Source organism: Eretmochelys imbricata, chromosome 14 (genome assembly GCF_965152235.1).
Source record: "Eretmochelys imbricata isolate rEreImb1 chromosome 14, rEreImb1.hap1, whole genome shotgun sequence".
NCBI classification, from domain to species: Eukaryota; Metazoa; Chordata; order Testudines; family Cheloniidae; genus Eretmochelys; species Eretmochelys imbricata.
The window spans coordinates 16,684,188-16,698,592 of NC_135585.1; the positions used below are offsets into that span (position 1 = coordinate 16,684,188).

Below are 14,405 nucleotides of genomic sequence, written 5' to 3' on the forward strand. Positions count from 1 at the left end.
CCTTGCCCCTGCAGGCCGTACTCACCATGGCTGGGGCGGTGCTGAGCTGAGGCACTCCGTAGCACAACCATCCCCAGGCATTTCTCATTAAAAGGATTTATGGGAATAAGGGGAGGGAGTTTTGACGTTGATTCTTCCCTTTCCGTTGTGACTATAAATGTAACAATACATGGGTCTATTCTGACCTGGAGGCATTGAGGGATGACCCATCCACACCCACAGAATGCCTGGCCCTGTGGAGGAGCAGAAGACAGATGAGGACCAGGGAGGACATGTTCTGTGAGATTCTATAAGCCAATGCTGCATCCACCCATCAACAAAGTGGGTAGGAGAGCCAACGTGACCAACGACATGGAGAAAGATATAGAGAGGACAGGAAAAAGGCATGGGAATTCCAGCAGGCCAAGAAGCAGGAAACGCACCAGCACATAATGGGTCTCCTCAGACAGCAAACTCTTGGCGTACAGCTTCGAGCCATGGGAGCAAAAGGGATAGGATGTGTCCCGCAGAATCACCACTGGCATGTCAACATCGCCAGCGGTAATCCACCAGTTAGGAAAGAATGCCCCTGCCTGCAGCTTTTGGGAAAGTCCCGTGTTCTTAAAGAGGTGAGCATCATGCACCTTCTCTGACCAACCTACATGGATATTGGTGAAGCATCCCTGGTGATTGATCAACGCTTGCATCATCATGGAAAAGTAGCCCTTTCTGTTGATGTACTCTGTAGCAAGGTGGGCTGGTGCCAAAATAGGGATACGAGTGCTGTCCATCACCTCACTGCAGCTCAGGAACCCCACTGCTGCAAATCCATCCATTAGCAGCTCCTGCATGTTGCCGAGAGTCTCAGTCCTGCGTAAGAGGATACGATTCATGGGGCTATACACTTGCATGAGAGTGGTCGCCCCTGTGAATTTCCCAATGCCAAAATGCTTTCCCATTGCAAACATACAGAGCGCAATCGTTACTTGTGTCTCCACTGTGTGGTGGAAAAATTAACCATGCGTTGTGTTTGGATCAGAACCAAGCCCGAGGCTCCTTACTGTCAATGCAGCTCTTATTCTGGTGTCCCTGTGCTGGGGAGCTGGGGTATGCTCTGCACACGGATCCAAGAAGGTGACCTGTCACATCCAACGGTTCCGCCGCCACCGCTTGTCATTCCAAACCTACATTACAATGTGATCCCAACGCTCAGTGCTCGTTTCGCGAACACGGCAAGCAACCCTGAATTGTTTCTCACTATGTCCATCAGCCAACTGTCCTCCGAGATAGCCTCATGTCCCTGGTTGCTGGGGTACTTCCTGAGGGTCTGAAAGTCAGACGAGTTGTACATCCTGCATTTGCTACGTTCACAAGAACAGTGCAGAACTCTGTGGGCTCCAGGTTTCTGCCAGAGCCTGAAAAGCATGGAGTGGATTTGTGGGATTGTTTTAAACCAAGGCACAAAAATGATGGGAAACGGATGGGCTTATGGGACCCAGAGAGTTGCACGCTGGGTACTTGGCCCCTTGCTCCCAGAGATCTCTGGGTGAATCCTTACTAATGTTACACAAAACATTGCGACAGTGCCCCAAAAGGCATTGCGCTGGACGATGGTGCACAGCATGCTGGCACCACACTTTACATGCAGTGCAGGCGCAAGCAGCCGAGCACACGCATGCCTCAGCGACATACGAACTGCAGCAGCCGCGTGCCACCGCAACTTGCGTGGATTGTGGTTTGCGGTGTAGACATAGCCTCAGGCAGGCGTACCCACGCTAGCTTTAATTGTGCGAGCACGCTGAAAATAGCGGCGAAGATGCAGTGGTACAGACCCTGAACTTGGTTAGCAATGCAAGTATGTCCAGGGTGCTTTTATAGCCTGGCTGAAGCCTGCAACATCACATCTTCAGAGTTACTTTTAGCCATGCTAGCTAGATGACAGCTCGCACCAACGTGCCTCCCTGCGCTGCAATGCAATACACAATGGCAGGGTGGACATGGCATTAAGGGTCTGAGAACACGCAAGGTGCACGTGACGTTCAAAGCGTTCACGCTACAGGAGAAAGGAGTTCTTTGATCCCAGCCACTTCACCCACAGACGCAGGCCATAATGTAGCTCATTTGTCAGCCTCGGCTCTGCAGGGGCCCAGGCCCGCTGTAGCGGGGGATGCCAGGAATTCAAACCTCTTGGCAACAGCATCGGTACCTGCACCGCACTGGAAACAGGCTTGTTAGCTTGGTGCTGAAACAGAAGCACAAGTGAATGCGCCTGTGATTAAATACTACAGAGAAACGCAGGTCTGTGAAAAGCATGAGTTCGAATTCTAAGGGAGGAGACTGGCATTGTTCCTGGAAAAGCGGACAGCTGGGCAAAACACAACAGATGAAAACCCAACACAAGACCTGGTTAACTTATTTCAACTTCCTGATTCTAAACACACGCAGCTTCGACTTCCACGCCTGGTCCCGCAGCACGTCTGCTGCAGCCAAGGCAGAGACCAGAAAAACAGGGAGCCAAATCTGTTCAGCTCCCCTCCACACAGCCTAGCGCCAGGTGCTGCAGCGTCCGACACGTGGTGCTGTGACACCCAGTGCCACACGCTCCTTACTTGCGGATGCTCTGGGACAGGGAGGTCTGTCTGTGGAAGCCGGGACGTCTCTCCAACATGTTCTCATCCCTTTTCCCTCTGGGCTCCTGTAGGCTCACGCTCTTTTGATACACTGGGTTTTTCAGAGGCTGGAAGGGGAGCCAAGCCGTTAGGAGCAGAGCTGGGAAGGGGAACACATTTCTGTGTATAGCTGGGATCCCCCTGCAACCCACTGTTCAGGGAGGCGGCGGGAACAGAGCCGGTCAGCCAAGAGACTGACCTACTTCTCACCAGGGCTCAACCTCCTACCGATATGTTTGGGTTCTCGCAGGGCATGCCCTGTGTTTGACCTTAAATTAAATTAAGAGCTTGACAGAGGGGTCCCACATTCAGATGTTCTGCTGGCATGGGGAAGCAAGGAGTAGCTTCAAGAATTCCAATTGAAAAACTAAGCCCCCCCGCCCTCCCCCCCGGCACCCCATCTGCCTACCCTTTGGCGCATCCCAGGCCCCTTAGACAGCTCCTGCTTCCAACCCTTGGCAGAAGGGATGAAGAGCAATGCTGTGGGGAGGGAGCTCTGTAAAGCCATTTCATAATGGGCAGCTAATGGGGGAACAACTAACCCCCTGGAGATGGGCCGTCAATGCACATCATCATTCTGAGCAGCCAGCTAGGCAGCAGCCTGGAAAATGGCAGCATTCAGGGCTCTAATCAAGCAGCACAATGGGACAGGAGATGAGTGCTGGGCTGGGGAACGGGGCTCGACCCTGCTCCCAGAGGAGCAGCATTCCCTAATCCCTTACCACTGTTACAAAGGAACCCCCTGTGCCCCCAAACGCACCTTCCAGGGTCCCTGGGAATTAACAGGCATTGGGACATTGGGGATCCCCCTCTTACCATCTTTTGGCTGCTTTCCTCCTCTAGCTCCACTGGTGGAATGGTGATGGAGAGGTCAGGCGGCTTCCTGCTCTGCAGGCGGCTGCTGCTGGTGCTCGACCGGCTGCCCCCGTTCTTATCGCTGGACGACATCTCAAACAGGAGGAGGAGTTACTCAGGCTAAACGGGGAGGAGGGAGGAAAAAAAGTGAGACCCTAGATTTCTTGGCCCTTACTGCTGATTGCACAGGGGAGGAGGTTGATCAGTTTCCTCTCTAGGGGGAAGGTGAGGTAATGGCCATTTCATGGATTTACCGCAGATAACCGCTAATGGGTCTGTGCACCGCGGAGACCCCCTGGAGGCACATCAGTTCTTTAAGTGCTTGTCGCAAGGAGAGACATGCAGAATCCTTTCCTTTAAGCACTTCCCAGAGGGCCAGTGGGAGCACCCGCTCCTCAGCCATATGGTACTAGAGATCAACATTTCACACTTCTACAGGGACTTCCATGCAAGAGTCCTCAAGTGCTACCCAAAGATCACAACAGGTCTGACTCATGCACCACTATCCTCACGTAACAGATGGGGAAAAAGCAAGTGGACTTGCCCAGCACAGCAATTCAGCGGCAGAGATAAGAACAAAAAAACAAGATTCCCACCTCCTAGTCCCCTGCTCTAAGCCGTTCATCGTAACCATGCGGCAAATCTCCCACCACTAGTCCTATCAAGCGCTTTGACTTGTGACGCTGCCCAGGAGGGTTGGACGTTGCAGCTTAACATAGCAAAGACAAAGGCTTTGAAGAGGTTCACCTCCAGCCCAAGGTGCTTGTGGAGTTAGAGACATGCCCGGCAATGTCGACCGATGGCTACGCCCAGCTTACAGTACATGCAGCTTGACCACAGCAGCAGGAAAGCCATCGGAAGTCACACCCACTCAAAGCAGACTTCCAATTTTCAAAGAACTAACCTGGTGTGGGTCCAGAACGATGACCCCCACGTTAGGCAGTTGCGCTGAGCTCAGTGGAAGGAGATGAAACCAAGAGCAGAAACATTTTCAGACCATGAAACCTATTTCCATTCTGGAATAGTCTCCCCAGAGAAGCAGTGGGACTCTCCAGCCATCGAAAGCAAGATTCCCACCAGAAAAAGTGTCCTGTAGAGAACGAGCCGGCGCACAAGTAGAGAAAGGGAGTGGGTCATCATAAGTCTTGGCCGTCTCTGGTTTGTAAGGTATTTAAAGGCCTGTGGACTAGTCAGTCAGGATAGGAGTGAGAGAGCGGTTATACCACAGTCCTATCTGGAGCAACCTAATGTGAAAAAACATGATGCATTATGGTCTCTCCTGCCCCAGTCTAGCTAAAATCACCCAGCCCAGCACTGGGTGCACGGTGTCGGGGGGGGGCCGCAGCACAGTAGAAGTTCTTCCCAGCTCAACAGAAGCCTCAGCAAACTGGCAGTCAAGGTCACTGTCACTCACCTGCCCTTCTCAAACTGTGTGTGTGGGGGGGTGGGGGAGAGAGGAAGGAAGGGTGCGCAGGAGAGAACGCTCTACACCACCACAGGATTTAGCCAGACATCCCTTCAACTTCAATTTAGCATTTAATCCTGTTCCACGGCTGCTAGGTGTGTAGATGCTCATGGAACGGGACTCTCTAACCCTACAGCAAAGGCAGCTAGGAGAGCGTCTTCAGGAAGTCCCAAGGAGGAGAGCCCAAGCGTGGGTGCTACACTGGAGTGGCGGCCGAGTAGATGGCATCGTACTGAGCAGCCCATTTCCATTCGCTACGAACACTGGGGAGTTGTGCCATCCCTTTTGCTGGGGTTGGTGCCATCCCCTCCAGCTCTCTTCAGGTTTAGTCTAGGAAACAAGGGCGCATTTCCCTCTGCAGACTGTTCTCTAAAGGCAACATAGTGGAAGCACTTACAGTTCTGCAGTCAGCGTCCCTTGCTTTTGAAGCCCAGGATGGGGGTAGACTTTGGGGCAGCTAGTAACCAGCACAGGCTGTCCTAGGATGTAATGGTCCCTCCTGGCTGTAATCTATAAACCTTAGTGCACTCACGGAATAGCTCTTCTCTGCCCCTCTCCCCATCTAGTGCAGTGCTGGGGGTGTCTATTTAGATTGGAAGCTGCTTCTTGGGGCAGGGGCTCACATCTCCTCTTTGTGCCCTGGAGCAACAAGCACATAGGCAGCCATTTACGCCACTCACCAACTAGCCAACACTCCCACTGCAGGGGGGTGGGGAGAAGGGAAGCTTTAAGTGAGTAGCACCAGGAAGAGCAATGAGTGGGAAGCTTGGTAGCAAAATCTCTAGCATTAAAATGAACTTTGAGCAACACTACAGAACTGTAAATCAAACCCACGTAAGCGAAAGGGCCGAGGAGCAGGAGTGGTTACTACAGAAACTTCACACAAACCCTGACATGACTGAAATGAGCTAGTTGGTTTCCTCCATGCACCAAGTAGACATAGAGCCTTCATTAGGGATTGGCTCACTTTTGCTTCATTTGAATTTCTTCTGGGCAGAGACCAGGTGAGCAGAGGATGCCCTGGGTAGGACTCAGGAGCACCAGCAGAGACGCATTACAGTTTTACCATCCGTTGGAGTCATGTGGCATTTGATGATTTAATTAAAGCCCCAGCTCCTGGAGTCACAGGATTACTGTGAAGCTCTGCATTCAGAAAAAGTTTCTAGCCCTGCTGGTTTCAGAGAAAAACTTGAAAATGTGACCCAAGCATGAGCCCAAAGGCTAAAAATTCAAAAGACTAGAGAACTCAAATTTGTATTTTATTCCTCCCTCCCCCACAAATCTCATGATTTTGCAAGGGGACCTGATTCACTATTTTTGAACACATGGCATTAGCGACACTGGAGTCAATGCTACCAGCCCCTCATTTCTCTCTCCTCCTCGCCCCGCCCCCAAATATCCTAACTCTGTTCAGTAGCCTTGAAAGCAGATCATTTGAGACCAGACATTTTGCATTCACTGTTGGTCTCGCTCTGCCTTCTGCATGAGCCAGGTGTTTGCCAGTTTGCTGCTGCTGCATTGCCAGCTGGCTCATTGTTCAGGCTCATTGTTCTCGCTAGCAGAGAACGCCTGGTCCACTAGAACACTCCTTCCCTGCTCGGGCCTGGTCCCACTGCGGTTCTGCGTTTGACGTACGGGAGCACACTCAGCATCCAGCGGACGCTGCTTCATAACTCCCCTCTCTGACCCTGATATAACATGCCAGAAAAGTAATAGGCTGCAGCGACATCATCCCCGTTAGCCCATTTTTGGAGACCGGAGAAATGGAAGCTCGCTGTCCCAGCTGATTATGAGGGCAGTAAATTACCCCCCAGTCCCTCCAGAAGATTGTGCCTGCTCGGTCTGAGCTGTTGCACCAATCTGTGAGCAAGGGAGCTCTAGAACAGCTGTGCCCTTCTGAATTCTGTATTTGGATTCTATGCTTTAGAGCAAAATCTTCTCGTCTATGGGATGGATTCTCCACTGCTTCCAGTTCGTGCTGGTGGAATACCACTTGATGGGGATACCCGTGCAAGTGTGATAGATGTAAGGGTTACCCTAGCACTCATTTAGCCCCAGGCCCCCTTGATGTAAACACGATAGACTCCTAATCCCAGCCTGGTGCAGACTTACCCAAGCATAGTTAATGATAGCAGCCAGGTCAGGGAGAGCGGTCACAAGTGCATGAAAGAGCTCCCAGCCTGGCTGGCTGTAAGCTGTCATAACAAGGGACTTTCCTCAGCCCTTCAGTCCAAGCAAGGAAACGTGCCCTGGAGGGACTAGAGGTGAAAGCTGTGGGCAGTGGGTCAGCTGGATTTGCAGTACAGCTTTTAAGTGGTCTCCTCATCTGCTTATATAACTATTTGGGTCAGGCAGGCTAAGCTCAGCGCTATCTGAAGCGGGACTGGCAAGGGTTAAAATCCACTTCTTCTCTCTTTATAGCTAGAGTGGTGCTAGTGGGGACCACGTAGCAAATAGGGGGGTTCTAAGCCTGCTCTGTTCATGCCTGGCAGCATCATGGGTCATGTCAGCAGGGTGGAGTTTAGCTTGTATGTTTAAAAACAAGGCTCTCGCAGAGAGATTTGGGAGCCGGGGGTGGGGGTGCGTGGGAGAGAAATGAAGAGAAAATAGTGTTGAAGCTGGAAGGTGAGACAAGAGACCAAATTAAAAGCCAACAGATCGACTGTGTGTTACCTCCATCCTGACCTCTTGCAAACCCCACACTCAGATCTACAAATGCAGGGACACTCAGCTGGTTGGGTGCCTTTGAATACATTAGCCTAGTTACTGTAGGAGTCTTAAAAATTAAGACCCTCTGATCAAAGTCTTCAGCACGTTGGTTTGCACAAATGAGGATTTGAAGGAGAATGGGCAGCATGGTCAAATGGAAAAGACACCGTCTGGGGTACCATAGCAGGGTTCTGTTACCATCTCTGCCAAGGACCTGGCCTTGGGAAAGTCACTTCCCCAGCGTGCCTCTGTTTTCCCCCTCTCTGAAATAGGGATGATTTTTACCCTCTTTTGTGAAGGCGCTTTAAGACTAACGACCAACCAGTACAGGACCACTAGAAATGGCTTCCACTAGTTAGGGCTTGTCTTCACATGCCGCACTACACTGGCACAGGAGAAGCTCTCCCATCGACAGAGTGCCGTCTACATGGGGGGTTAGGTCAGCGGTGGAACTACATTGCTATGGGGTGACAGTTATATGGATATAGTTGTAGATCTGGCCTTAGCAGAACTGGGCATGGTTTAGTTTTGAGAAGACTGAGCGGGGACAGGATACGTTTTCAGATGGGCTAAGGGCTGTTATAAAGAGAATGGGGATCGATTGTTCTCCATGTCCATTGAAGGTAGGATAAGTAGTAATGGGCTTAATCTGCAGCAAGGGAGACTTAGATATTAGGAAAAACTTTCTAAACCTAGCTCTAAGGGAAGTTAAGCTCTCAAATGGGCTTCCAAGAGAGGTTGTGGAATCCCCCTCATTGAAGGTTTTTAGGAACAGGTTGGACAAACCCCCATCAGGGATGCTCTAGGTTTACTTGGTCCTGCCTCCGCGCAGGTCCCTTCAGGTCCCTTCCAGGCCCACATTTCTGTGAAACGCCTTACCCTTTAGACAGCCTGCCTCCCACCTCAACGCCTTTCTTTACACCACTACGACGTGCAGACTAAAACCACCAAGACCGAAGATCTCGCCCCCACATTTCAGCTCCAAAAGGAAGGACTCACGAAGTTAAGGGGATGACTACACAGCACTGCAGGTAGTGTCAAATGCAGCAGGCGTCGAGCAGCTAAAGGAAACAAACCGGAGGGGAGAACTGCACAACAGCCGAGGAAGAGGGGGAGCTGTGAGGAAACAGCGCTCCTTGCAGCTAGGTAGAGCAAGAGGCTCTGAACTCCTCACACCTGGCTTACTTTAGCACACGAGGGCATCAGAGCAGCTTTGCGTGCCTGTATCCAAGCACCACCAATCTCTTATAAAAGGGGTGTTTTACAGCAGAGGCACAAAGCTATCAAAGCTTAAGAGCTGGGCTTTTTAAGCTGTGCTGCCTGAACCAGTAAACAAGGCACATAAGCAAAACCAACCCCCCTCGGTGGGCTGGTTTCTAAATACTGGGATACTTGCCCTCCTGCTCCTTGGTGCGGTACCGGAGTCTGTCAGGAAAAGGAATCTGAGGTCAAGGATCCCTCCTCGCTCTACACCAGACATAATGGGAGTTCGAGTCCAGGAGAGATAAGAGTGGTCGTGGATTTACCAGGGATGGGGAAAGCAACTGGACCTCAGCATGGAGTTTGGCGTGGGGGAGAGAACCATCACTTCCTAGTATTCACTGCAAGCTGACTCGCAGCACAGCTCGACCTTAGTATGTTGAAGAGCCCTTTGGCTCCATTCACCCCCAAGGACACTCACTGCTTTGCCTGCATGTTCAGCGCCTTGCAGGATCTAGCCCTCAGTGTCAAGTAATGTGGGCACCTCCCTTTCTTCAGCCCAGCTACTGACACCTCACCATCCTCCATCCTTCCTGCAATGGGGGCGGATGCAATACTTGCTTCATGTTTTGCATATTCCACCTGGCAGGGCAGCCGTTAACATTATTTCCACTGGCAGGTTACAATGTACAATTTTTTGCACATCAGCTCAATTAGCAATGCATGCCATTCACCTCCAGGGATGCAAATCTAACCCAAACTCTCATTAGCTCTCTCCCACGCCACAAGCCGCACAGGTCAAGCTTGCTTTAGAAACAGGCTGGAAGTCCTGGATCTTCACAAATTTATCTGCCCCACCCCCCATCCTCTGCCATGTTGGGTGCAAATGTTATGACAGTGGGGGGTGGAGTCTATTGCAGCCCAGACAACCCCAGGAGTTCAAACATAACGGGTCACGTCCCCCATCCAAAAACCACCATAAACAATAGCCCCAAAATGATTGGCCTCAAAACGGTGAGATGTTTTTGTCAATATTTTGAATTTTGAGCCTTTAGGGGTCATGCTTTCAAGCTTCTCTGCAACCACAAGGGCTAAAACCAGTGATTTTCCAGGAAGGTTTGGAGCTATGAACTAGCAGTGACAGATTTGGAGCTACTCTATAATAATGCATGAATATTGTATGTTCACTGGGATACTGAGAGGTTTTCTGTATGACTATACCAGGCTAACAACTGGAGATGGGGGAGAACAACAGGAAGGGAAAGAAGGGCTCAAGAGTGGGTGGGTGAGGTTCTGTGGCTTGCAAAGTGCTGGAGGTCAGACTAGATCATCATGATAGTCCCTTCTGACCTTGAAGTCTATGAGTCTTTAAGACAAATGACCCCTCTGCAATCATGAGATTTGTTAAGGGAAAATGCCAGGATTCCCAGGTTCGGAGATTTTTGCCTCTTCTTCAGATAACCTACAAACCTGATTTGAACCAGGACAGGAAGAGGTCCAGAGCAAAGGAGATCGAAAGAACTCTGGCAGGTAGGAACAGGAACCCTCTTGAGAGGGGAGGGTCGACTGTCTAGGGGAACCAGACGAGCACACGGACATGCTGAAGGTGTCTAAAGATGCTAGTCCTGCCCAGGTCACCGTCGCACGATGCTGGGGCATTAGGTAAGACAGACAGACATGCACACAAGACTGTTTTAAACCCTCCCCTTCCGCCCCCCCCCATGCGTTGTTCCTACTGTTAAAACAATGCAACTGTTTAAGCTCTTTGATCACTGTGTACACGGTTGGTCAGACTCTCAAAGGGAAGAACAGCAGGAGCTAAACCCAGCCAAATCAGCTGGCTAAGAACAGTTGATACACAGCTGGGTACTGTAGCCCCAGGCCTGGTGTAAGAGTGGAAGAAGTGCAGAATCCCACCCCAAGAGAGGTAAAGGCACCAAGGCCTGACACCTCATTTCACATAAAATGCAGTTCCAAGCTAGATCTTCTAATCAGAGTGGGAAATATTTTGCAAAACAAATTATTTTCATCCGTTGCCTACTGTTCAGCAACGGCATCAGGATGGACACCAGAAGCACGAGAGAAGGAGAAACCCTGAAGCTCTGCGCTTCCAGCGTGCCACCCTAACACGTGCATCAGGCCACGCAAAACCAAAAAGCTTTGCAGGTATTTCATGCGGGGAGCAGAGAGGCTTAACAGGGGGGACTAATACTTCAAGCTAACACTTTCCACAAGCTGAAACATCTCTATTGCGTTTAGAAAACTAAGAGCCGAGCGAAGAGAATAGCACGGTTTTAGTAGAGAAAAGTAATTGCATGGATCCTATTAGGAAATTATGCAGCACCTGGAAGGGATGCAAACCTTCACCGCTCGAGTCTCACGTGCACACCTGAGCTCAGGCCTCGAAGAGGAGGAGGTAATGCTCTGCCCAATTAGCGTAGCTTCCACTAACAAAGCTACTCAGTAACTCACCCCATCCTCTAAACAGCCAGCCAGGAACGGAAGAGCCCCGGGCAGTGCTGCTCTTAGAGATGCTGAGTTGTCCTGTTTGCTACCATGCTACTGACACTGCTGCCACCTTGCGTAAGACAACGGAACACACCCACTACAAACTAGGCCACCTTCCAGCTCCATAAGGGCTTTTGCAAAACAATTCCCTCCACCCCTGAGTACAGCCTATACTGGATCAATGAACGTCATTGAGCCACCTGAACGGACTCCAGTGGGAGAAGAGCCGATGGGTTGCGGCATGAGAATGGAAATCAGGTGACACCAGTTCTCTGATGCCCGGTCTGACCTTTCACAAGTCACTGTGCCTCAGTTTCCCCAATTGTAAAACAGGGATAAATATCCACCTGATAGAGCTGTGATGCTGCTGAATTTATTAGTGCCTATAAGGTGCCTGGAGATGCACAGTAGTGCTAAAGCAGCACTCGTCCATATCATGAAAATGGACGCACATGGGATTTTTGACTCCTGATGAGAGAGACTAACCTAGGGAGGACACTGCAGAATCTGCTTTGAACCAGCCCAATCAACGGCTAGCCTGGTTCTTGTTGGGGCACATGCAATGGATCTAGAGTTACTCAGCTCTAGTCCGCATTACTCTGTTCCTGGTGCAACACCTGCATGCCCACCTTCCCCCGCTGAGCCTGCCTGCTTGGGATGTTACTCTACCCACATTTCTCTAGCCCTAACCCCCTACCCTCTCTGCTAGCTAGCCCTCTGTGAGCACCTCAGTTTGCTTCCTAGACAACAGAGTAGCTGCTTGGTGCCCGGACCCCAACAGGGGTGTTCATTCTGTTACTCATTGGCAGCCCATTCAGTCTGAAATGGGAGGAGCCCCTCCTGCACCCGCAGAAATGTCTACATTGCTTAAAGCATCAACAGGCTCCAGCGGAACCCTGCTCTGCACTCACAGTATAAGCAGCGCTGGGCCAGGAGCCCCCAGACAGCACCCACTCACTAGCAATCCAGCAGCTGGCATTCAGAGTTAGTGCTGCTCTGATGCCCTGACACACTAAGACGTTGATCTCATTAGGGCCTCTACTTCGTGCTCCGTCCTGAGTGACTGAGGTCGTGGAAGAGTCCAAAACACTTCCTGCAAGCGCAGGGATGCAACCCAGTACCCTGGCCAAATTCCAAAGAACGTGCTACCCTCCTGCACTCTCTGTCATTAATGACATTCTTCACTTCCTGTCCTGAACTGCCACACAGGAACTGTGCACTGGGAATGACTGATGTGGGGAGTGGGGAACACGCAGAGCGCTCTGTTATTGAATACCTGCTACATTTCACCACTGAAGTAACAGCTCTCCCCTAGCTCAGAGGGGTCGTAAGAGGCATTTAATTGGGAGGGGCTTGAAGAGAGCTACATTAGAGGCACTTTAGACACGCTAGGTATTGTTAAAGCAGTTTGGCTTTCGCAGCGCTCAGCACGCTGCATGAGGAAAGCCAGCCTGCAAGCAGCAAAGCCCAGGGCAGCGAGAGTCCAGGCAGTGAGCTGGAGAGAATTTCACAACAGCAGGGTCAGATTCTGAGGAAGGTGACAATGCAGCATAAAGAGGAAGCAGGAAGGCAGCTGGCCAGGCAAGCGTAAGGCACCGACTGATCACACAAACGCTGAGAGGGGAGGACTGTGCAGTGTCAAAGGCTGCACTGCTATGGAACAGTACGATGTAGGCGACCAAGAGAAAGAGCGACCGCCAGTCAGGAAGCACCTGGTTTTATTGTCTCTTAGCACTAAGGACAGAGGCACCCAAGATGCACCAGGCACCCACCCTTCGCGTCCCGAGGGAAATCAACCAACCCCCTTGTTTCCGAGAGGCTTTTTTGAATAGCAGCCAACCTCAGTTTTGGCCACGCTGCTGTCTCTAAAAGCAAAGGGAGAAACTTGGATAAATCCAGGGGGAGGGTGCCTACGAGTCGTTGGAACCAGAGAGACGCAGCTGCCTAACTCAGACATGCCCAGCAGCCTCTGGCCCAACAGACCCAGCAACAGGGCACCATGCCAGCACAGGGACACACCTACATGAACCAGTTGTTCCTTAGTGCTTGGGGGCTCGGGTAGTGCCATCACCCCCAGGGCTCTGGGCCACAAGCACCTCCACCTGAAGCTGAGTAGTTCTAGGGTGGGTTGAGAGCCACACATGTACCACGTAGATCTGCTAGTTCATCCGAATAGTACCTTATGAAGAGGAGGGCCTTTGGCAAACACTGCATTGGGTTCCTGGGGAAGAGGGAGTGCCCGAGACCCCAGTGCAGCATGGGAAAGCTGTAGAGGTCCCCACACGTCTGGCAATGACCGGGCAGCCTCAAAGTCTGCAATCCTGTCTGCAGCAATGATGCTCCTGGCTGCTTCCTGATGAGGCCCCCCAGCTGTTCAGACAGTCTTGGAGCCCTCGCTCTGAGCCATGCTCTAGACCTGCAGCTCCACAATGGATCTACCACCTTCGAAATGGCATCTTGGCTCTCACGCTAGCCTGAGCCTCATGCGGAGTCTTTTCCTCAGCCCTGCAGCAGGACATGCACTACACAAGCCTTCCCAGGAGATGCTACTTGTATTTCTAACACACTCATCGCTGTAGCAGCTGGATGCCAGCAACATCACCCCTACCCGTGTGCACTTCTATACACAGAGAACCCTACTTATCCTGGAGTCAGACCAAAATCTCTCTGGACTTGTCTACGCAGCATTGGGTTTTACACCCAGGAGTTAACAATAGCTATTTAACTCAAGGCCGTTAACATGCTTGTAAAGACCAGCCTGGAGACTCCCCTAACGTTTGTTCCAGGGCACGAACATTTGGGAGCTCCCCCAAGCCCTGGGGCTTGTAGAGCATCCAGACTACAAGCATGTTCCCCGCTGATCTGGAGGAAGTTATAAATTAACTCAAGGTAAGAAGTCACCAAAGGATAGATGCCCTCTGAAAATAGAGCCTCAGCTCTTCGCCCTTCTCTCCCCTGACACCTTTCACCCTGGAGATGTTCGTCTAAGTGGAATCCCTTTAGCAATTGGCCTGAAGCCA

At 51.3% G+C, this 14,405-nt stretch overlaps 1 protein-coding gene across 2 annotated transcripts in view; it reads right to left on the bottom strand.

The window, feature by feature from the left end:
* Positions 1–14,405, bottom strand: part of RHBDF2 (rhomboid 5 homolog 2) — an 81,982-nt gene that overhangs the window by 22,871 nt on the left and 44,706 nt on the right. The window contains exons 1-3 of one of the 2 annotated variants that reach the window (XM_077833759.1): positions 4,408–4,542; positions 3,465–3,623; positions 2,589–2,716 (exon numbers count right to left, since the gene is read on the bottom strand). In XM_077833759.1, the coding sequence (XP_077689885.1) occupies positions 2,589–2,716; positions 3,465–3,596 (260 nt within the window). In that variant the 5' untranslated portion in view covers positions 3,597–3,623; positions 4,408–4,542. Of the gene's footprint in view, positions 1–2,588; positions 2,717–3,464; positions 3,624–4,407; positions 4,543–14,405 lie in introns of those variants that run through there. The other variant, XM_077833758.1, reaches the window with a different exon arrangement.